Below are 24,667 nucleotides of genomic sequence, written 5' to 3'. Positions count from 1 at the left end.
TATTTTATTAGATTAACTCCAGATTTGGCTTCAGTACTGACTAATCTAATGTGTATGCATGCACAAATATAATACTGTAAAGCATCTTATAAAAAATATTAATGTAAAGGAGAAATTTGTGAGGGGTGTATGCATGTATGTTGAGCACTGTATATTAAACAATACATAAAGGACAAAACTCAAAAAAGCATAACAGGGGCACTTCAATTATACCAAGGGTGCCCAAACTCGGTCCTGGAAGGCTGGTGTCTTGCAGATTTTAGCTCCAACTTGCCTCAACATACTTGCACAGATTTTTCTAGAAAGCCTAGTAAGAGATTAGCCAGCCTAGGTGTGTCTGATTAGGGTTGGAACTAAACTTTGCAGGACAACGGCCCCCCAGGACCAAGTTTGGACACCACTGAACAATACGATTTCTTATATTATGCGCTATTATGTTTATAATTAGTGATTTTAGGTGTAGGTTTTACAATATTAACATTAAACGATGAAAAGAAGAACTAAACTTACTGAAAAAAAGAAAGTGTCAGAAATGTGAGGGTGAGAGGGAATGGTAAAGAAATAGCGGAAGAGTGCGAGAACAAGAGGACAGACAGAAAGAAAGACAGAAAAACAGAGAGGCTGTGAGCTCATGTGAAGTAGTAAGGGTTACTTGGCTGGAGTCGGGATTGATGGACGGCAGCTTCCGCTGCAGCGATGGCGTTTCCGGCCTCCTCCAAGTGTGCTTGGGTGACGCTGCCTTTGCTTTGGCTTCGTGATGGGCCATGTGAGCGCAAGTGACCCTCAGAGGAGGATTTGGAGCTGCCGGGACTACTGTGGGACTTTTCTATTGTAGGGACCTGTGTATCTGTAAACATACAGTATGTGCTCTGGATTAATTCACCACTGATCTTCAGTATCTCTTAGATCTTAGTTTGGGGTCTATAAGATTTAAACTTGCATAGATACAATTGATCAAATGTGACAGTAAAATTTATAAAAAGATAATAGAAAGATGATTGAAAAATTTTAACTTTCTGATCATTTATTTCGCATTTCACCAAAATATTAAGCTGCTCAACAGTTTTCAGTAATAATAATAATAATAATACACATTTCTTGAGCAGCAAATCATTGTATAAAAATGACACAGAAGACTGTAACAAAGCATAACATTCTATTGTAACAATACAATATGTTATATTTTATATATCTATCTATCTATATATATATATATATATATATATATATATATATATATATATATATATATATATATGTATGTATATATGTATATATATATATATATATATATATATATATATATATATATATATATATATATATATATATATATATATAAAACAGTGAAAATGTAATAATATTGACAATTAATCAGTTTATAGTATATTTTGAGCAAATGAATGCGTCTTTACTGACAGCAGCGTATATGTTGGATTTTATTAGTTAACTACAGTTGAAGTTAGAATTATTAAACTCCCTGAATTATTAGCCCCCTGTTTATTTTTTCCATAATTTCTGTTTAATGGAGAGAAGATTTTTTTCAACACATTTCTAAACATAATAGTTTTAATAATTTATCTCTATTAACTGATTTATTTTATCTTTGCCATGATGACAGTAAATAATATTTGACTATATATTAAAGGCTTTACTAGGTTAATTTGGTTACCTAGGTAAGTAAGGTAAAGTTTTTAGTTTAGCAACAACACTCAAAAAAATAAATCATTTGATGAACACAATTTAATTGAAAGCAGGATTTCCATCCACAAACATTTGTTTAGCACCATCACCAACAACAACAACAAAACTATTTACACATTTAAATGCAATTGAGTTGCTCCAACATGATTTTATTAAATAATAAATTATATATATATATATATATTTTTTTTACGTAAACTCAATGATCTGATATTATCATGTATGTCTATTATGTTTCTTACATTTTAAACTCTTAATTTTATTTGAAGTTATCCTAAATACATTAAAATAGCAATTTTACGACAACTTAATGACTTACATATACAGTTGATTGAGAATGATTTCAGAACTCATTTTAGGACAGTTATTGCTCACTGAGCAAAGCAACAAACTGCATTTTTGCTAATTAAGCTGCCAACACCCAAAGCATGGGTGCTTCTGCAAGGTGCTAATCTCAAAACTCAAAGTATTACATGAAAATCTTCTAAATCTTCAAACTAAAGTGAAGATTAAACTTTAACAAGTTTTTCTATTAACTTTAAACACCTATGATTACTTTTATTGTCAATATTTCCCTCTGTTAATTCAGTCTCATGCAAAGCATGCAGGGAACTACAACCCCCCCCCCCCTAAGCATGTAGTTGGACCAACACAATTCCTTCATGTTGTCCCAATACAAAACGCTTAAGTTAACTTAATGGTTTAAAACTTTAAGTGGACTGAACATAAAACAATGAAATTGGCCAAAGAAATGAATTGTGTTGTTTCGGCTCATTTTAAACAGGTAGTTTAAACAAGCAGCAGTAACCATTTTTGAGTGAATACTGTATGTCAGCTTAGAGTACATTTGCCACATTTAATATCATTAGACTGTTAGATTATGGTTGGTATCAAAACAAAAATGTTAGCAGATATTAAGCAGAAGGACACTGGTTACTACCTGTGCAAATGAGGTGCACATTTTTGTTTAATAAGCATGACCTACCTTTAGCAGGGTCAGGGAAAATGCCATGACTTCGGCTTTTGATGACTGAGGTTTTAGGGGACTCCTGGTTCCCTGGTTGCCCTCCTTGACCTCCAGAACCTCCTGTTCCTCCAGGGCCTCTCTGACCTCCAGAGCCACCCTGACCGCCAAAGCCCCCTGAGCCGCCGGGCCCCTGTGGAGGGTGGGTTCTTCCATGGTGGATACTTTCACTTTGCTCCTTTAGAGGGTGCCAGCGAGGTGTGTTATCAAGCTGAGTCGTGTTAGAGAGATCAATGAGCACCTACAGAAACAACACAGGCATTCATAATGTCTTAGTTGGCTGTTTCCCGACCGGCTTTGTTCCAAAAACCTTTTAAAATGTGCGTTTAATTGTGTTTATGCAAGTCAGGTGTGAGTACATCTTGGTAAGAGTGCGCCTGTGCAGTTTTGATTGACAAGTTCAATTATGATTCTTGTGGTTTTATCTGTCGCAGTTTTAACAAATACGATGCAGCCTTCTTTCCCACTTTAACTGATAGATTGTATATATGTCATATTTAGTTCTGTATATTATGTATTTACAGATAAACTGATAGAGTCATCTTATTCCCCAACACTTTCTTGTCTGTAACCCTTTAATTAGTCTAATTGGGACTAGTCATGGCACTTACATATTATTTCTCCTGACAATTGAGATTTTGATTTGATTTTCTGAAATATAAAAACATTTGAAGTGGTACAAAACCTTTCATCAAAAATGTGATGAAATATAATATCACAAAATATTAATATTTATTCATTTATTGTGTATTAAATGATTTATTAATTATACAATAACAATAATTTTTTATGAATTTCAAATGTTGAATACTGCATACACTTTAATGGAAAACAAATAAGAAAAGACTTGCTGTATGTGTGAGTAAAGTGTGCATTTATATTCATTTCATTATATAAACTACTGATGAAACTTCAGTATTTTAATACTACTGATGATTAAAAGAAAAAAGATTTAGTTAAATAACAAAAAAAAAAAGAAAGTTCAAGACAAAAATATTTAGCCCTCCTGTGAAATGTTGATTCCTTTTCAAATATTTGCCTATAGCGGTGTTTTTTTTACAGAGAAAGGAATTTTCCCCAAAGTATTTCCTATTATATGTTTCTCCTGGAAAAAAGTCTTATTATTTTAGTTTGTCTAAAAAATAAAATAAACTGTATGCATAATGTGTGGGCCTCACAGCAAAAAAATATTGCTGTTCAAATTTCCGCTGGGTCAGTTGGCATTTCTGTGTGGAGTTTGCATGTTCTCCACGTGTTTCATCCGGGTGCTCCAGTTTCCCCCACAGTAGAAAGACAAGTGCAATAGGCAAATAGAGTAGGCTATATTGTCCGTAGCCTTTGGGGGTTTGATTGGGGGTTATTAAATAATTTTTTTAATAAATTATTTTTAATAACTAAGGTTAATAATATTAGCCACCTTAAAAATTTATCATTTTTTTATTAACAAAAAAAAAATTTTTGATTGGCTACAGAACAAACCACTGTTATCCATTGACTTGCATAATTAACATAACATGCCTAGTTAAACTAGTTAACATAGTTAGGCCTTTAAGTTGCACATTAATGTAAATACTAGTATCTTGCAAAATAAATAGTATCATATTATGTACTGTCATCATGGCAAAGACAAAAGAAATTAGTAGAAATTAGTTAACATGTCCTTAACTTTAGACAACACAATACCAGTGTTTATCTTAAGAAGAAATCTTAATTTTTATTTTTAATTTGATGGATTTTCATTTCATACAATTAACAGTATTTTATGAATTGCATAGAATTATGCATGATGTGGGGAATTAAGCATGCAAAATTTTAAGATGAAAAGTCACTGGTTTGCAACTGAGACAGCAAATGTGCTCATTCACAAAAATAAACACTGCTGCTTTTTATATTTCCTTTTTTTTTTTTTTTTTTTTTAGTAAGCACTTTTTGAAAAATCTAATAATCTAAAGAACTTTATTCCTCAATAAAAAAAACCTACTGTGGAATTCATTCTTTGAATTTTAAATGTTCTTTATGGAACCAGCAGTGCCTTTATTTATAAAAAATGTGATATCACTTGACGTTTAAACCGATTGTTTTATTGCAGATCTGAACATTTGTAGGATTAAAACAAATGCTTCGGGTTAGACGGCACCGTTAGATTTATTCAGCCTTTACACTTCAGAGATATTCTTTTTCTATTAGTCTACTATAAACTGTTCTTTGATGGATTATAACACAAATCCATACAGACAGAAGCTAAAAATGATTCAATAATAACATTTCAAAACCATAATCTCTGCAAGAGAAGACAAAACGCTAACAAGCCTTGAATCGCATCTAAAGAATTATGCAAATTATGTTTATCTCTGTTTTTTTTTTTTTTTTGGCGTGTGGAATGATACTTTTATCGAGTAACACTCACTTCTCCGAGGAAATCATTTGAGGAGTATCTGTCATAATCCCACACAGTCACTTCCAGAGTCTTCTTCTTCAGCTGAGTCGAACACACACACACACACACACACACACACACACACACACACACACACACACACACACACACACACACACACACACACACACACACACACACACACACACACACACACACACACACACACACACACACACACACACACACACACAGAGAAAAAAAACATAATTCATGAAGGCACAAACATCTTTTAACATGAAATCTAAGACTTAGTAAACAGCACAGCAGTGGCAGAAAAACTAGGTCAACTTTCAGAGTTTTCAAATATGGAGTGCCAAATTTGGATTGCATATATGGGACACTTGGGGGACGTGACTGTGATGTAACTTCCCTTGTGCCTTAGACGAGTTTAATTACATGTTATAAGTTCGGTGCATAGCTCTTGAACTATATATAATGTTACGTATAGCTAAAGAGAGATGAAAGATAAATTCCACATGAAAGATGCCTGCCTGAAAACAATAATAAGACAGTATTCAGGTCCGTAGCCAGCCTAATGAAAGGGGTGGTTAGTTTTTTTTTTTTTTCTCCAAAAGTGGATCTTTTTGCAGTTTTGCCTCATTTTCTATTTAACTTTTTTTCTTCTAATTTGCATTTTTGTGACATTTTAAGCACATTTTTTCTGCATTAGCTTGTTAGATGGTCATCAGAACCACAATTTTCGATGTACCAAAAACATTTCGTAAAGATTTAAAATAAAGTAATATATATATATATATATATATATATATATATATATATATATATATATATATATATATATATATATATATATATATATATATATACTTATTTACACTTATTATTTTTTAAAACCCAAACTTAGCACATCATATATCATTAGAAAATCTGTTAAAGTTTTAAATTAAAAATGGTTTGGTCTATTGTAATTTATTATGCAAATAAAAAATGGCCAGTATTCAACTTTCCTCATTCAGAATTTGGCCATTTAAAAAATAAAAACTAAATCATAATAATGTAGAGCTTCCCAATTTTCTAGCCTCTCTTTTAAAAAAAACATTTGAAAATTCAGAGACAACAACAATAGCCTAATTAGTATTAAAATTAACTTTTTGTTTCAAGAATAAAGTCCAGGATTTAGAATAAAAGTTACTTGTAAAATGTTTTCTCTATTCAACAACAATACAGTCGGTCAGTAGTGAAAGACAACTTCATTTATGTCAGATTTCTGTCTAAACGCTTTCTTCAATAGGTTACTTTCACTATATATGATGGCAAAATGTATGGGAAAATTCTGGACCTTTGCCAGTGGAGGCACAAAGTCCAAAAACATGTGGTATAAGTGAAATGGGTAGGCTAAATTGACCGTATTGTATGTGCGTGAATGAGTGTGTATGGATGTTTCCCAGTGATGGGTTGCAGCTGGAAAGGCATCCGTTGCGTAAAACATATGCTGGATAAGTTGGCGGTTTATTCCTTTGTGGCAACCCCAGATTAATAATACAATATAATATAATAATTATAACAAATATAATATAATATAATATAATATAATATAATATAATATAATATAATATAATATAATATAATATAATATAATATAATATAATATAATATAATATAATATAATATATAATGCTGATTAATTTAATGTTAAATACTTTTTCTAAAACCTTTTACTAAAAAAAAAAGTTCTAATATGTATGTATATAAGTAAACAAATATAAGTACTTACCTGCTCCAGATGTATGTTTTTGTAAATGACTGTCTGGTTCCACTCTGGGTTCTGGGTCTTCTGGATATATTTAGTCCTCCTCTTGTTCTCAGCACTGTGAGGTAACCATGTCGAGACAAGATACATGGAGCAATAAACTTAGAGCGTGCATAATGTATTTTTAGCCACACTTGAGTACAGCGGAGTTTCATAAAGAGATGACCTCACACGAGGCAACACTGATGCATCTACGGTCCATGCCACCAATGATGATGATGACATTACCAGACCACAGAGTCAAATGTGGAGAAATGCCTGCTTCTACATGAGTACATGAGCAATTTATGCAAGCATACAGTACAGCAGCGCCAGACTCTTACAATGAGCTGATGTGAATTTAAACAATGGTTGCACATCTGTACTTGAAGGTTCACTGAAGAGCCTTGAAATGTGCAGTTTTGTTCGAGGCGTCAGGTGGTTACAGCTGAAACATGCAGACAGGATTGGACATATTGGGTAGCTCCTCCCCTTTTTAAAAATAGGCAATAGTGTTTTGTTTACAGTATATGACAGACAGCTCGGCGTATTGAGCTAAAGTGCATCTGACTCATGACATGCACAATCAACAGTATAATAGCAATGCTGAGCCTGTCTAAATGCTTCTCCTATTTAAAATACAGCATTCAGTGTAATTGATTTGCACATATGATCTGCTCTTTGCTATTGTGCAGAGCAGACATGTGTTTACATAGGGACAGTTTGTGTGACACTAACACAAAACCAGCCTTTATTCATCCTATTGGTAATGGTAATGCACTGTAAAAAAATGCTGAGTTCCACACAATTGATTTGTGTTGGGACAACATGAGGGAATTAATTTCACTTATTAGTTTTAACACATTTAAGTAAATTAAACATAAAACTATTAAGTTGCCCCCCTCCAACGAGTGATTTAAACCATGTTCTAAATCAGTGTTTCTCAACTGGTGGGTCACGACCCAAAAGTGGGTCGCGGGAACAATTTCAGTGGGTCGCGGAATGTGTGTTCAAAAAAACAACAAAAAAAGTTACATTTTTTACATATTTTGCTTATACCAGACTTTTATTTTGAAATGCATGCGCAACAACCCTACCGTTTGACATGTGTATAAAAAACTTAAAGCCTCAGTGTCATATGTAGTGAGGTGCTCTCACAAGAGAGCATGAAACCTTTTAAATTAAAACAACATTTAGAAACCAGAAAATTTTTTTTTTTTTAAAGTTTATTATTAACAGTATTTGTCGTTTTTACTTTGTAATATTTCTACAATTTGATCCATTTTGTTAAATGACAGCAATAAAATAGTCTTTATTTGTAAGTCTTGGTGAATTTCTTATGATGTATCTGTCACTACTTGTTTATGTTAACAAATAAATACAAATTAAGTATAATTCCTAAAAGAGTATTATAGTTCCTAAAAATTTGGTTGACCATGTAAAAATGTGGGTTGCACAGCCAAACCAGTTGAGAACCCCTGTTCTAAATAAAAGCAACAGCACCCGGAATATTTTCCATATTAAAAGGAATTTTTGTCCTAACCAACTCCACGAATTTATATATTAGAAATGGTTTCTCACCTAATGTTTACACACATAATATTTATTATTTTATTTGTTATAATTTTTTTGCTAAATAATAACATTATGAACCGAATCTGCATCTCATTTCGGAGTCTGCTTTCAAAGCCTTTCTGAATGAATGAACGAAATGTCAAACAAGAATGTTCACTGAGCGTGTTTCTTAAATATCTGCAAACCTATTATGGTATTTTTATGCTTTAGAAGAGTCAAAAACTTACAAACAACACCTTTAAGAAACAGTTTATATATACAAATATATTTGAATCTTGATCAGGAGGTAACATTTGATTCTGATCAAGTCTGAAACTGCATGATCGGGCCCAATTTCTGATCACGTGATCAGATTTGGACATCCCTTTAGGCAAACCCTCGGTATGAATTCTTGAGTGCATGTGAATAAATGACTGATTTGAGCTATGTTTTGTTGAGTGCAGGACACCTCACATACTACAGAAATCGAAGGACAAGGTGAGGAACAAAGACATATCTCATCCATATAGGCGAACTGAAAACATCTTTGTTTTGGAGTATGCTAGATAAATTTAAGACACTAATGCCCAAAATGCTTTCAGTTTGACTTCATGCAGACTATAATGCAGTAATATCTGGCTTTGAGGGAACCGTTTCAAGAATGTATGGCCTTGCCATGAAAAAATTGAGAGGTAGAGGTTGCTTTGGTAAGAAATTAGGAAATAATTCCTATTGGTGGAACTGAAAGCTCCATATTTTGAACATTGTTATATTTTCTATGTTATATATCTTCTAAATCCAAATGTCCTTGTTTTGGAGCATGCTAGACAACTCTATGACTAACATATTGACACTAATGCCCAAAATGCTTTATATTTCATTTCATGCAGACTATAGTGCAGTATTAACTGGCTTTGAAGGAACCGTTTCAAGATTGTATTGCTTTGCCGTGAAAAACTTCAGAGGTAGAGGTTGCTTTGATGAGAAATTAGGAAATAATTCCTATTGGCTGACCTGAAAGTTCCATACTTTGAACATTGTTATGTTTTTTTCTAATGTTATATATCGTCTAAACTCAAATGTCGACTTGTTTTGGAGCACGCTAGATAACTTTACGACTAACATATTGGCACTAATGGCCAAAATGCTTTCTATTTGATTTCATGGAGACTATATTGCAGTAATAACTGACCTTGAGGAAATCATTTCAATAATGTATTGCCTTGCCGTGAAAAACTTCAGAGGTAGAGGTTGCTTTGAGGTAGATCTGAGACACTTCACAGATGACACTTTCACCACATGAATGACATCGAAGCAATGAAAGAAAAGAGAAACACATACCCACACACACGCACAGCAATGAAACAAAGCAAAATGAACAGAAAAAGAATCACCACGCTACCTTGCGTTCTGGACAACCATGACTTGGCTGAACCAATCCGGAGATTTGTATGGTGTGCAAAGTAAAAGTAGACAGACAAACAGACAACAGTCAGAGAATCCTGCAGGAAGGGCAGACAGAAAACCCTCTGAAAAGTTGTCGTCCGGGTTGGAGTTGAGCTTTTAGCACCAGGATCATCTGTGCAGGTAATAGGAACTAATTTCATAAACACTGCAGATATGGCCATTAGGAGATGGCAGATAGCATTACACACCCATACTGGTGGAAGCCATATCGATTGTCCTGTCTCCGCAGGCCGAGACACTGAGCTTGATTACTAGGTAGCATGTTAAGAGAGGAAGGCTAAGCTAATAAAAATTGACTTCTCTAAAGAAGATCTCTTCCACTTTAGCCTTCCAATAAGTCATTTCCGTACTAAAGAGGTGAGGACGTCTACTCAGAAAGGGAGACCTTTGAGAACACCAGACATGTTATTTTGCCGGTGTTTTGGCTTATTATGAAACACGTTTATTCTACTGAAATTATTAACATTATGGTAAAAGGAACATTAGATTTATTTTTCTCTGTAATTAATTAGCCATTAAAAAAATTATTTAAAAAAATTGTTTCACTTTAGATGTAGAAAATTGGCTGGTGAAGTCACATGCAGCAATGCAAAGTTTGTTAACTTTTTATTAACATATTAACATATATATACTGTAAACTTATTTACACTTATTATTTTTTAAAACACAAACTTAGCACATCATATATCATTAGAAAATCGGTTAAAGTTTTACATTAAAAATGGTTTGGTCTATTGTAATTTTTTTTATTTTATTTATACATACACAGTATATTCATATTTTTATTTATATATACACAGTATATTTATATTTTTATTTATATATACAGTATATATATATATATATATATATATATATATATATATATATATATATATATATATATATATATATATATATATACATACACAGTATATTTATATTTTTTATTTTTATATACAGTATATTTATTTTAATTTATTTATATACAGTTGATGTATATTTTTTATTTATATATACAGTTTATATATTTTTATATATACACAGTGTATTTATATATATTTATATATATACAGTATATTTATATTTTTTGTTTATATATACAGAATATTTACATATTTTTTATTTATTTAAATACAGTTTATGTATATTTTTATTTGTATATACAGTTTATTTATATATTTTTATATACACACAGTATATTTTTATTTTTAAATACACAGTATATTTATATGTTTTATTTATGTATATAAATAGTATATTTATATTTTTTGTTATATATACACAGTATATTTATATTTTAGTTATATATACACAGTATATTTATATTTTTATTTATATACACAGTATATTTTTATTTATATAAACATAGTATATTTATATTTTTAGTTATATATACAGTATATTTTTATTTATATAAACACAGTATATTTATATTTTTATTCATATATAGAGTATATTTATATTTTTATATACACAATATATTTATATTTTTTATTTATATACATACACAGAATATTCATATATTTTTTATATATAAACAGTAAATTTTTTATTTTTTACACAGTATATTTATATTTTTAGTTATATATACAGTATATTTTTATTTATATAAACACAGTATATTTATATTTTTATTCATATATAGAGTATATTTATATTTTTTATATACACAATATATTTATATTTTTTATTTATATAGAATATTCACAGAATATTCATATATTTTTTATATATAAACAGTAAATTTTTATTTTTTTATTTATATATACACTGTACATTTATATTTTAAATAGTGCTCAGGGGTAGCTCAATTAATGTGTCGGTGCCTTTTGGGCAAGGTACTTGTGAAAATGTGGAAAAAATATTAAAAAATCTTTATTGACATGGCTATTCTTTAACACTGTGCCTATATATTTCGTCAAACACTTCTTCATCAGGTAACGATTACTTATATGTTTTATGCTTAGTATACATTCATTCAACTAATTTATAACTAATATATATATACTAAATGAATTTTTTTTTTTTTTTTTTTGCCTTCAGCGATGTTCTACCATACTCATGAGTACATCCAGAATCTTAATACTAAAGGGAAAAGATGATTTCTGGAAGGCCAGGAGAAAAACGACAACGGAAAATATCCCAAATAAAAACGGGGGAAAGAAATCACTGAAAATAACTAAAAAAATCTGACAGTAAATCAAACACAATTACATAAACACTTATATATGTAGACAAGAACAAACATAAAACAAACATTTGTCTCTCTAAATATTTCATTCAGCACACTTACACTCACTTACTTTAACACTATAACACACACACACCCACACTTACACACACACACACACACCTACAGATACTCACCCTCTGCCTGGTAAGAGATAGACTTTGACGAAAGGGTCTGTGTATCCGTTGTTTTCTCTCGGAGCGAGGTTTCTTGCTTGTAGCACGTGAACAATCAGATTGCCCATATTCCTGTCGTAGTTGATTTGAAGCTGAGGGACAGATTTATTATGAGATGCATAATACCAGCAATCCACTCAAATTTGATTTCACTGTAGAATAAGCACCAAGATGCTGCCATTTAAATCCAATAAGGCAGTCAATGCTGAAGTGAGTCACTAGTGCTGATACATCATAATTATCTAAATGAAATGTGTCTCAAATGTCATATTTCAAAGGCCTTTGTAGATTTGTAGTAATTCTATATGGTGACATATTTAAATCAATTTTATATAACACTAACAGGCAAGAAAATTGATTTTTAATTTTTTATTTTTAGGAATTTTGAATTAAATGTAATTAATCTAATTCTAATTTATATTATTATTATATAGACGGCACGGTGCCTAAGTGGTTTGCACTGTCGCCTCACAGCAAGAAGGTTGCTGGTTCAGCTTGGCCAGTTGGTATTTTAGTGTGGAGTTTGCACGTTCTCTCCGGTGTCCTCCGGGTGCTTTGGTTTTCTCCACACCCCAAAGATTGTTGCTATAGGTGGATTGGGTAAACAAAATTGGCCATAGTGTATGAGTGTGAGTGATTGTGAGAGCGTATTGCTGTTTCCCAGTACTGGGTTGCAGCTAAAGGGTATCAGCTGCTTAAAACATGTGCTGGAATAGCTGGTGGCCTATTCCACTGTGGCGACTCCTAATGAATAAGTGACTAAGCCGATGGAACAATGAATTAATAAATGAATTATTGTCATGTTATAGTATCATCTAATTTATAATCATTATGTATTATTATTAGGCCCACATGGAATCTGTGCGCGCAGAAATCCTCAGATTTCCACAGATTTTTAGTCTGTCATTGAGTCTATTTATTTACTTAAATAATGTGTGTAAATATGTGTATATTTGTATTTATTTAGTTTTTAAATTAATTTCAATAATCTTATAGTGATATAATTATTTACAACACAGTTTGTAAAGTATTATTTTCTGTCTTTTAGTAGATATATGAGAGACTTGTTTGATTACCAAATGAGTGGATTTAATTGCATACTCCCAAAATTATTCTGTATAAATATGATTTTTTTTGTTGCAAAATTCTCAGCAGAAATAGTTATTGTTGTTGTTATTATTATTATTAATAATAATAATAATTATTATTATTATTATAATATATAATTTATTATTATTATTATTATTACATTTATATCCTAAATTCTATATAATTTTAGTGGATGGTTTTAATAAATTTAAGAAAAAAATGTTTATTCAATTTTTTTTATTCAAGAATACATTTCATCAACTAAAGCTTATAAAATATTTAATTAAATTTATTATAAAGTCACTACTTAAAAAAAACAACAACATTGCATTAATAAATGCATACAGTACACTTTCCAAAACAAACTTAAAAAAAAAAAAAAAAAACTGTTACTTAGTTACTTAATCAAGTTATAACAGTCTGTTTTGCACGAGTCAAAAAAAAATCCTTATTCCATATCTAAAATTAACAGTAGAATACAAAGTATTTTACTGTACAATGTACACTGTTAAAAGTAGTATATACTCACTTGTATGTCACCAGTGATTGGATGCGGTTGTGGCTTCAGGGCCTCTGCTGACTGAAAAAAAAGAAAAGAAAGAAAATGAATCCCTTCCTGCTTTAATTCTTATTTTCACTTCTCCAATTAGACACAGCATGCAGTAAGAAGCATGTGCAAAAGTTCCCAAACAGTACCTTGCTGCTGTGGCGTTTCTTGCTGACGGATGGGGACCCAGGCTGCCCGGGACTGGGGACTCCACTGGAAGCAGCAGATCCGGGTCCCGAGTGCAGGTGTCCTGCTCTCTCCAGGGCAGACAGAACTGATGCTGGACCCTGTTGTTGAGACACCTTCTGCAGCTCCGCCGCCAGCTGCTTTGGGTCCACGCCTGGAGAACGCTGACGCTCACCTACAACACAAAGACATATCATAAACGCGACACTGAACAAATACTCTACAACCCACTGATCAAATACAAACACCTCTTAAATGATCGAGAGTTCTGTCCATCACACCATACTAAACCTTTTAAAATAAGATTTTATCTAAGTTAAGGTGCTGCTTTTCATAAGATGTTAAATAAATCTGGTATCCCCAGAATGTGCCTGTGAAGTTTCAGTTCAGAAAACCTCACAAATCATGTTCTACAGCAGTGGTTCTCAACCATGTTCCTGGAGGACCACCAACACTGTACAATTTCATAGGCAAAAATTGACTTTGTATATGATTGTAAATTATTGTTTGGGTGATAAGGCGACACGGTGGCTCAGTTTTTATCATCGTTGCCTCACAGCAAAAAGGTCGCTGGTTCGAGCCTCAGCTGGGTCACTTGGCATTTCTGTGTGGAGTTTGCACATTTCCTTCAGGTGTTCCGGTTTCCCCCACAAGTCCAAAGACATGCGCTATAGATGATTTGGGTAAGCTAAATTGTCCATGGTGTATGTGTGTGAATAGTTGTGCCGAAATAGTTGGCAGTTCATTCCACTGTGACAACCCCTGATGAAATAAGGGATTAAGCCGAAGGAAAATTAATGATGGGAGATTGCTGTGTGATTTTGCTGGATCTTAAGTGATTGACAACTTATCCTGTGCATCTTTTTTTTTTCCTGAAGCTGTGGTAATCAAATGCATGTCACAATAAAGAATTTCCATTTAAATGATAATAGCTTATAAAAAAGGTATCAAGGTGTACAAATTAAGGAAATACAGTATAATAAACTGTTATTTTCACTCACCAGCTCTCAGCTGATTGTGGAGCTCCAGTTGTTGAGGCTGTTCTGTGTTGGAGAGCATGTTTAAGTCTCTAAACAACAGTCCAGATAAAAACTGCATTAGCAAATCAGCTTAAAGACCACAGCCACTGTAGGACTTAATTGATCATTAATTCAACATACTATCACTCAGCATTAAAGATGACACACACTTGATGCTGAAAAGTCTGTGAAACTACATACACTTACAAAATTAGAAGTACAGTAATACTGCAGTACAACGCGGTAAATCTCAGAATCGTGTAATGCTAAAGATTAGAAAAGTATTTGAATCAATTACATTTTAAAAATGGAAATTATTTACTTGAAATTATGGCAATATTTTAAAACGTTACTCACTTTTATTGTGTTTTACATTAAATATAGCATTGGAGACTGATTAAAAATTTTTTTTAAACATTTTGAAAATCTAAATTCATCATTACAGTTATAAATATAAACTACTTTTAAAATATGCTAAAAGAAAATTTATATATTTATATAGTATCAAATCCCTTTTGAACAGGATTATGCATGCCATAGTCCATGTAGAACACAAACATGGCATTGTCCTGGGACTTCACTAATAGTGCGGTGGAATATGCTTGTACTGTGAATATTGAATACATTTTTGTAACTTACAGTCGCACACATACGTCTACTTCTCCATTCTGCTGACCCACAATGCTCTGCACTTCTTCATATGTTTTTCCAAGCAAAGAGATTCCATTCCACTCCAGAACCTGCATTCCTAAAAACACAACACATCATCGAAGTCAAATACTTGTATTCATTTAGAATAGCAAAATCTAAGGGGGTGATGACAAATATTTTTTTGTACATGGCTTTAATATTGTTTTATTATGTTGTTATGTTGTCATGTATTGTTAATTGCCGGCTTTAATATTACATTAATATGCAATGTGGATCCCCTTTCAGCATTAGTTTGAGAATTTTTTTCATCCTTGAGTAAAAACAAACAGAAGCAATTTTGTTTAGTTTGTCCTGTGCTTTGAAAAAAAAACAGAGGTATAAACCAAACCGTCCTTTCTGTGTACCGTTATACTAAAAACAGACACTCTCACTGCATCATAGCCAAAACAAACATTGTGTGCCTGCAGATTGTTATGGAAAGTCACCGCATGGTTATTTTTAAAAATCTTCAAATTGAGAAGCACAGTTTGTTTTAGTGCGTCACTAAGAAAAAGCAAAGCACTGATATTACGCATTTTGTTTTGGGAAAACATTGTCAAAAACTAATATGACACTCCCACACAGACAGGCAGATAGATAATGTTGTAATTCCTGAGAGAAATATCTTTAGAAAAAAAAACTATCACTGAATTACCTACAGTACATACATAAATGCATGCGCTGTTATTCCATAACATGCTTCCTTGAGCACACACTCACTACAAGAGCAGCAGAGACAGAAAAAAATGCAGAAAAGACAGAAAGTAAGGGGGGGAAAAAGTATTTGAAAGCATCACAGCAAACTCAAGCCCACTTCAGGCCAAACCGCAGGCACTTACACAAATGAAAGCGAGTCTTCAAATAGGTCTTTTGCATACGGAGTGCTTCAGCTGCTGATAACAACAGGACATCACTCATTCAAATGTCTGTTCATCTCTTCAGAATCAGTCCAAATGCCTCTCAAATGCAAACCCCCAGTCATATCTTCATACCACTCTGCAAGATTATCACTGGCCAAAACCATTACTTCAGCTTTGAAGTCATATCTGAATGCTTCATGCATAATTGGGAATCAGATTTAGTTATTTTGCTGAACATGTTGTGCGCTATACAGGCGAGCATTCAAAATCATCCTTGAAAAGGCTTTTAGACTTTATTTTTAACTTTTATTCATGCTACATTTGAATCATGTCCCAACATATGTGTATATACAGTTTCATTATGAATATTTTATTACAGATCCATATATAGGATATATACAATACACAGTATTACATTAGTGCATATACTGTACATTAGTTCAGTCAGTACTGAAGTCAAATCTGGAGCTGATCTAACAAAATAATTGATGATGATGTTTCAAATATTTGGACACTCAAATTTATTTGTTAGGAAGAAAATATGAAATAAAAATGTTAAAAAAACAAAAAGTAAAATCAAGAGAAACAAAAACATATTTATAAAATATATTGTTGAAATTTTGTAGATTGTAATTCACTACACATTCCACTTGAGTTTAAATGTATTATCGATTAACACAAATTGATTAAGTTAACACTTTTTACAAATTTATGTGGATTGAAAATAAAAAAATTGTGTTGTTTCAGCTCATTTTAAATGAATAGTTTGAAAAAAGTAGTAGTAGTAAAAAAGTATATATTTTTTGAGTGTGTATATGGCTATTACATGACCATAATATACTGCGATATAGCTTGGTTCGTTAGTTCGTTGGAACATTTTGCTTTCTCGCTACAATCGATCTGCTCCAGAGTACTTTTTAATCGAGCCGAGACCACCTCATTCAGGCGATCTCTGACTGATTGATTTGGTTCAGATCCGAGCATGATTTCTGAATTCACATACGCCAAACGAACCGTTCTGACTAAGCAAATGAGATTGGTTCTGAAACAAATGTGTAGGTGCGATAGCATCCTGAATTGCAAGATTTAAAATTGTGAGATGCAATGAAATTACAAGCTTATAACTCACAACTATTATGAGATTTTTAATGAGAAACCAGCAGTTTCAAAAACTCAAAAAATGGGATATGTACCCCCAAAGGCAAAAACAAAAGTCTGAATCATGAAATGAATAAGCATTTTTTTTTATAAAACGTATTCTTATTTTCTGCACATCATGCATGCTTTGAGTTTGTACATTGGAGTACATGGATATGAGTATTCACTGTGCGACACTGTGTGCATTGAATTCCTGGCCCAGACAATATCACTGCTACAGCTATTAAATCTGTAAAATTACACCTTTTCCATGGTGCCAGCAGATATTATTGCACTGTATCAAGGGAATGCATGCTTAAGATAGAAAACAGATGCTTGTGTAATCTACCAGCAGATTGCTGTTTGCAATTTTCATACATAAAAAAAACAAAAAACAAATAAAATATACAAAAGCATTGGCATTATAAAAGCAAAATAATTAATATAAAGAGTCTTGGCTAAAATCTCAAGTTTTGAAAGAGTACAAATTAAACAAGCAAAAGCATGTTCAGGAAGCTGAGCTGCTCTCAGTGGAGCTGATCTAAATTGACAGAGCCTGCTGAGCCAGCGTAGTCAACAAGGAGAGCAATCATACTGCATCCCCGCTGAAATGAGAAATGGCCTCCCAAATCGGGTTTCCTTTGATAGAATACTGAATGCTCAAAATACTTGAATGGATGTGCTGACGTGTGCTTAAAAAATAAATATTACGTTGTAATAAATAGGGATATGACACCACAATTCTGTTTTAGACCAAATTTTCACCTGGATCCCTTTTGCTTGGTCAGATTGAAGATAACTCAATCTCAGGCTTAAACAGAGCTTAAAATAAAGATAGTTCTGACAACTGTCCAAAGCATATTTCACACAGACAAAATTCCTTATTATTAATTACACTCCCTGACGAAAGTCTTGTTGCCAATCCTAGTTGTAAAAGCAACACATAATAATTTGACTTCTAGTTGATTTGGAAAAATGGCAGATGGTAAAACTTTTCAGATGAATCATCTGTTGAACTGCATCCCAATGATCACAAATACCTCAGAAGACCTATTTGGAACCAGCATGAACCCAAGATTCTAACAAAAATCAGTCAAGTTTAGTGAAGGAAAAATCATGGTTTGGGGTTACATTTAGTATGGGGGTGTGCTAGAGATCTGCAGAGTGGATAGCAACATCAACAGCCTGAGGTATCAAGACATTTGTGCTGCCCATTACACTACAAACCACAGGAGATGGCAATTTGACATGGGTGAACTATCCATGTAATATTTTAGGACAGAATAACATGCAATAGAAGTTCCTACCTTCTACGACTTTCCCCGTTTGCTCAGCATATCCTCCTGCTGAAACTTTGGCGATGTAGGCTCCGATCTCTCTGTTGGTTCCTGGAATCTCTTTTCCACCCACGACTCTGATTCCCAGCCCACTCCCTGAAATTATGCAGATTCAGTTTAGCTGATAAATGGCCAAGTAATTGGATCCTAATCAGAGCATCTCAGTATTGTGATCTTTTCATCAATACATTTTCCACGAGATAGATTGCCATGTTTGTTTTGCCTTTCCTTTCAGTAATTTAGTTTGCTGGCCTAATTGACTACACTCCGCTGTGTATTTTGCGGAGTAATTGCTGAGAAACATACCTGAGACACTGTGGTCCTTGGGGTCCCGTTGCAGTTTGATGCGAGTGTGTGGGAAGGGGTAATGGCTGCCTTTCATCTGCAAAAACGAAAACACAGAAGCAAATAACTGAATAATTAATGAGCTGTGCTTTTTGCAATAGCTACATGCATGCAGATGCAGTTTGCTGTTCGGCCCATGTGGTTGCATGGAATAACTTTATTGTTACCTATCAGATTGTAAGCTAAGCTTTACTGTACATTTATTCATGCATAATACAGCACTGTCCAGTTAAGGCTAGATGACTGTGGAGGTTTTCAATGGATATATTGTTCAAGGTCTATTCTGTACCTCAGGTGTCTCACCCACTGACTGTTGGCTGAATGCCTGATGCATAAAGCCAACAAGGTGCGATAAACCTCAGGATTTTTGAAGGTGTCATCGTATTGATTGAAAACTAGTTCATTTCCAGGAAAAAAAAATGGTGTGTTTACAAGTATAACAACGAACACTATAAACGAAATCTACATTTTCGAAAGTTCACAGCATAGACTCTTGACATAAGAAGACATGGTTCTTAAATGTGCTATTTATTTGTGCATATGAGTCTGTAATTATTGGTGTAAGTCCTTTAGATTCCTTAATTTTGAGCCCACCTCCAATACCTGAAAATATTTCATTTAATCCAGATTTGAGAAGAATGAGTAGAATTGGTGATGTTACACTGATGCCATGACCCATATGGGAATAGGGTTTGGTGATAAATGTAATAGAAACGCCAGAAAATGCTGGGTTTACACCAAAAGGGAAATTAAGTATTTGATTGATGAGGGTATACAGTTGAAACCAGAAGTTTACATACAGTACAACATATAAAAAGGCACATAACCATTTAAAAAAAAAGTCAGATGTTAATATGACTAAACCTTTACTCTTTTAGGTAAGTTAGGATTATCATATTTGTTTCTTTAATGCTTAATAGCAGAATAATGCGATAGATATTTTTTGAGAAATTGTTATAACTAAGTTTACACACAATAAGATTATTCTGCCTCTGAAAAAGCTCAGATGATGGTGTCAAGGTTTTAGAAGTTTCTGATTGGCTAATTGACAACATTTGAGTTAATTGGAGGAATAGTGTAGAATACTGTAAAATAGTATTTAAGAAACACACACACTGTTTCCTTTTGTGACAACATTGGAAAATCAACCAGCCAGTATCAACAACAAAAAAAAAAACCCTGATTACAATTTGCTAAATTACACTGGGAAAAAAATAATGTTTGGTTACATGTCCTGTGGTCTGATGGAACTAAGATTGAACTGTTAGGCCACAATGACCAGTGTTATATTTGGAGGGCAAAGCGGAAAGCTTACAAGCCTAGGAACACCATCCCAACTGTAAAGCATGGGGTGGCAGCATCATGTTGTGGAGCTGTTTTTCTGCAGGAGGGACTGGTCCACTTCACAGCATAGATGGCATCATGAAGAAAGAACATTATGTAGAAATACTGAAGCAACATCTCAAGACATCAGCCAGGAAATTAAAACTTGGCCACAAATTGGTCTTCCAAACAGACCATGATCCTAAGCATACAGCCAAAATAGTTAAAATGTGCTTTAAGGACAACAGAGTGAATGTTTTGAAGTGGCCATCACAAAGCCCTGAGCTTAATCTTATAAAAAAATGTGTGGGCAGAGTTGAAAAAGCAAGACAGCCTACAAATCTGACTCAGTTACACCAATTCTGTCAGGAGGAATGGGCCAAAATTCCTTCAAACTATTGTGAGATGCTTGACCAAAGTTATACAGTTCAAAAGCAAATGTAAAAAAAATACCAAGGAAATGTATGTAAAGTTTTGACTGTCTAGAAATTAATTAAAAAATTCTCAAACAAAAAGAAATTATCTTAAAATTCTGGCATTTAGCAAATGAAAATCATTTAGGTAATTCTAACGGACCTAAAACAGTACACGTTTAGTATGATTTACCATCAGACATTTTTTTTATTGTTTTTTTTTTAGAGTGTATATAAACGTCTGGTTTCAACTGTATATGTTGTGGAGTGCACAATACATTTCCTGCTAATATGCAGAATTAGTTTCAATCATGTCTTTTCCATAAGTTTCAATAATTCAACTCAAGAGGAAAATTAGCTTGAGGTAAAAAAAAACATCCCGCAAGTAAACTAGAGCAAGTGACAGTGCTCCACTTTTGATATGAACCCAACATAAGAGTCACATTTGTAGTGCACCGGTGCCCATGCAGGAAAACACTGTTGCAAATCCAGCTTAGAGCAAGTGAGAAGGAAGGAGTTACATTGGTGCCATGACCCAAATGGGAATGAAGTTTGGGGTATTGGGGGTGAAAGTTGAACAAGTTAACATCTCTATACTGTCCTTAAGAGGTTTCTTGTTAGTGCACTGAGCTCTTATGTAGGAGAGCACTGTTTTGATTGGTTTGAAATTCTGTTTGGAGCAGGATAAACTTAACAGGAAGAGATATATAGGGGAGTTGTATTTGCATGCCCTAAAACATGACTCTGAACAAAATAATAATTGGTTGCTTTACTTCCCTGTTTAAAAAAAAAACTGAATATTGGGTATGATTAAAGCATTGCTGTTTTGAGCTGGTTTACATTGTTTCTAAGCTGGTCATCGTGTGCTGGTCCTGAGCAGGAGTTGCTTAGGACAAGCAGAATCAGCTCATGACCAGCTACAAATCAGTTTAAACCACTCTTCAAAACCTAACTAGCATTCTTTTATTCAAAAGTGTTGTTAGAAAAATAGCTCTTGGGCAGGAATAGATTGAAGACCTTCTGCCGTCAGTCTGAAAGTTCACTTATGTGAAATTCTTCAAAAGATTTTAGAACTGCATCCTATGTGGAAACATCACAGTCACCCTGTGGGTGCAGTTTACCTGTCTTCTGTCAGGCCCAGACTCTGGTCCACCACGTCCCTGGCGGGGTTTGTCAAACCAGTCTGTCTCTTCATGCTGAAGGTGATATGCTAGAAGAAAGGAAGAAAGCAGCCACTGTACCATCACAAGTGACAAAACAGGGGCATGTGTCCCACTCCATCACTTTCTCTCCCAGACAACCATCTCTTCACCACCCCCAGTTGGGGACACTTTCTTGCTGGAGTGTTTGAACTGACAACTTGAAGGATTTGGGTCAGAGCTTCCAAGAGCAATCACTGTGTTAAAAGGACACTAACCTCTGTTCTTACATGGCCTCAAATTGAGAATGCTCGATTAGATTAAAGCTACATGTGCTAATTATCTGGACCCCGGGGGAAGCGGTGACAGAGAAGGGTGAGGGCAGAAAAAGCAATGATCTGAGACGTGTTTGGTGCATGCATACATGAACATGCACGCTGTGTCCCGGCAGGACCGGGCTACATGTCATGCGTCGAGATTTTGATAGAGAACTGCTGTGGGTCTGAACCACAGCAGATATACGCACATACACACACCATCATACAAGAGTGTGATGATGAGATGTCTTACCATATGTCTGATGATTAGTACACTTTTAGTTAGTACAATCTCTAGGACACTAGTTAAACTATACAAATTGATCACTACTCAAGACAAAACCTCAGCTTCTGCACTATGAAACCAGACTTTCATGATGCTAAAACATAATTTATGATGGTCAAACTACTACATACGTTCTTAATAGGGATGTCCAGATTCGATCACATGATCGGAAATCGGGTCCAATCATGCAGCATATATTTTTTCATTATATTTTAACACATCTATTGATATGTCAGGACAGAGTTAGACCTCTTTCTTGACTTCACACAAAAACCGCAACATGCGTGGCATGACATCACTTTGTTACAGAGATGCTATTGGTTAAATGCCAGCAAAGTAGAACAAAGAAGCAGTATGTCTGCTGTGTGGAGGTATTATAAAATTGAAGACGACAACATTGCCATAGCAAACTGTGAGATTTGTAAACTTGGGATTGCATGCCGGGTATTTTACAGTAGGTTGAGGTGCTATTTGTTTTTATATTAGATTTGTTCAATATTTACTGTTGCACTAAAGTCCAAAAGTGAAGAGTTTATATTAATTATTACTTGATTGTTCAAGCTACCTCACAGGAGTGCTGTTTATTAACAGTTGTTGAATGTTAAAATAATGATGGTTATTTAAATAAAAAAATAAAGAACATCCCGGATCTGTTTCTTCGCTCTTCTTTTTTCTATTTTAATGCATTATAGAAGTATCGAATCGAGTTTCGGTATTGGTAGATAATCCAAATCAAATGACTCAGACTCGAGGGCAAAAAAAAAAAAAAAACCTGATCGGGACATCCCTAGTTCTTAATAAGTGTTTTCATCTTGTTTTTCATTACAAATATTTTATAAAGAAAACATTCCTAAAGATAAATTTAGTTGTGATGCACAATTGTTAAAATAAGACTTATCTTTATAAATCTGTCATTAAAATAATTGTTACCGTCTGGCAAAATAAAGGTTCCTAAAGGTTTATTTTTTCTTACAGCAATGCCATTGAAAAACCGTTATTGGGCTCCCAATGAATCTATCAGTGGGCAGAACCAGCCTGATCTGCTGAGAAAACATAAGTATTTTATGTTTTCTCAGTTTAGTGGCTAATTTCAGGAAAATGTACGAAAATGTACAATTTTAAAAAGGAGGCGTGGCACCCAACCCCACCCCTTACTCCAACGGTCAATAGGGATGAGCAAATCGTACTAAATTGTACGAATTAGATCGTATAAATTGATATGAATTAGCCACTAAATCAATAGGGTACGAATTGTCGTAAGATTGCGTTGGCAGAACTTATCAATAATTTGATAATATATATATATATATATATTTTAACTACAATGAACCTTTGCACAATAAAAGTTTGGTATCAATTTATTTTGCTGGTCCCTTTAATTCATTTTGTTGAATTTAAGTTTCATTGCTTCTACATGCCAGCTAATTCTCAGTAGATTATAAGTAGACTGTTATTGGGGTTAGTGTTAGTGTGTTGACATGTACTTGCAAAGTAACTTATAGTCAGATAAATGTCTGTTGAAGAAGTATCAGCAGATATTAAGCAGACAGTCAAAGATTACTCAACTGAGAAGGAATTGGCATGTAGTTGCAGTTAAACAGTTACATATTCATCCGGGAAGCAACAATTCGATGAATGAACTTTTAAGAGTA

The 24,667-nt window shown here is 33.5% G+C and overlaps 1 protein-coding gene across 5 annotated transcripts in view; it reads right to left on the bottom strand.

Annotated features, from left to right (window-relative positions):
- Window positions 1-24,667, bottom strand: part of pclob (piccolo presynaptic cytomatrix protein b) — a 120,980-nt gene that overhangs the window by 15,255 nt on the left and 81,058 nt on the right. For 3 of the 5 annotated variants that reach the window (XM_087292979.1, XM_087292981.1, XM_087292980.1), the window contains 13 exons: window positions 22,395-22,483; window positions 19,499-19,574; window positions 19,163-19,288; window positions 15,808-15,916; window positions 15,151-15,218; window positions 14,113-14,324; window positions 13,946-13,996; window positions 12,289-12,419; window positions 9,875-9,901; window positions 6,904-6,997; window positions 5,136-5,207; window positions 2,690-2,969; window positions 653-847 (listed from right to left, as the gene is read on the bottom strand). In XM_087292979.1, the coding sequence (XP_087149105.1) occupies window positions 653-847; window positions 2,690-2,969; window positions 5,136-5,207; window positions 6,904-6,997; window positions 9,875-9,901; window positions 12,289-12,419; window positions 13,946-13,996; window positions 14,113-14,324; window positions 15,151-15,218; window positions 15,808-15,916; window positions 19,163-19,288; window positions 19,499-19,574; window positions 22,395-22,483 (1,530 nt within the window). The remainder of the gene's footprint in view (window positions 1-652; window positions 848-2,689; window positions 2,970-5,135; window positions 5,208-6,903; window positions 6,998-9,874; window positions 9,902-12,288; window positions 12,420-13,945; window positions 13,997-14,112; window positions 14,325-15,150; window positions 15,219-15,807; window positions 15,917-19,162; window positions 19,289-19,498; window positions 19,575-22,394; window positions 22,484-24,667) is intronic. The other 2 variants (XM_087292982.1, XM_087292983.1) reach the window with 1 other exon arrangement.

This window comes from Danio rerio, chromosome 18 (genome assembly GCF_052040795.2).
Source record: "Danio rerio strain M-AB ecotype USA chromosome 18, GRCz13ab, whole genome shotgun sequence".
Taxonomy (NCBI): domain Eukaryota; kingdom Metazoa; phylum Chordata; class Actinopteri; order Cypriniformes; family Danionidae; genus Danio; species Danio rerio.
Note: the sequence above shows the minus strand (reverse complement) of the source record. Positions and strands in the feature narration are given on the sequence as shown.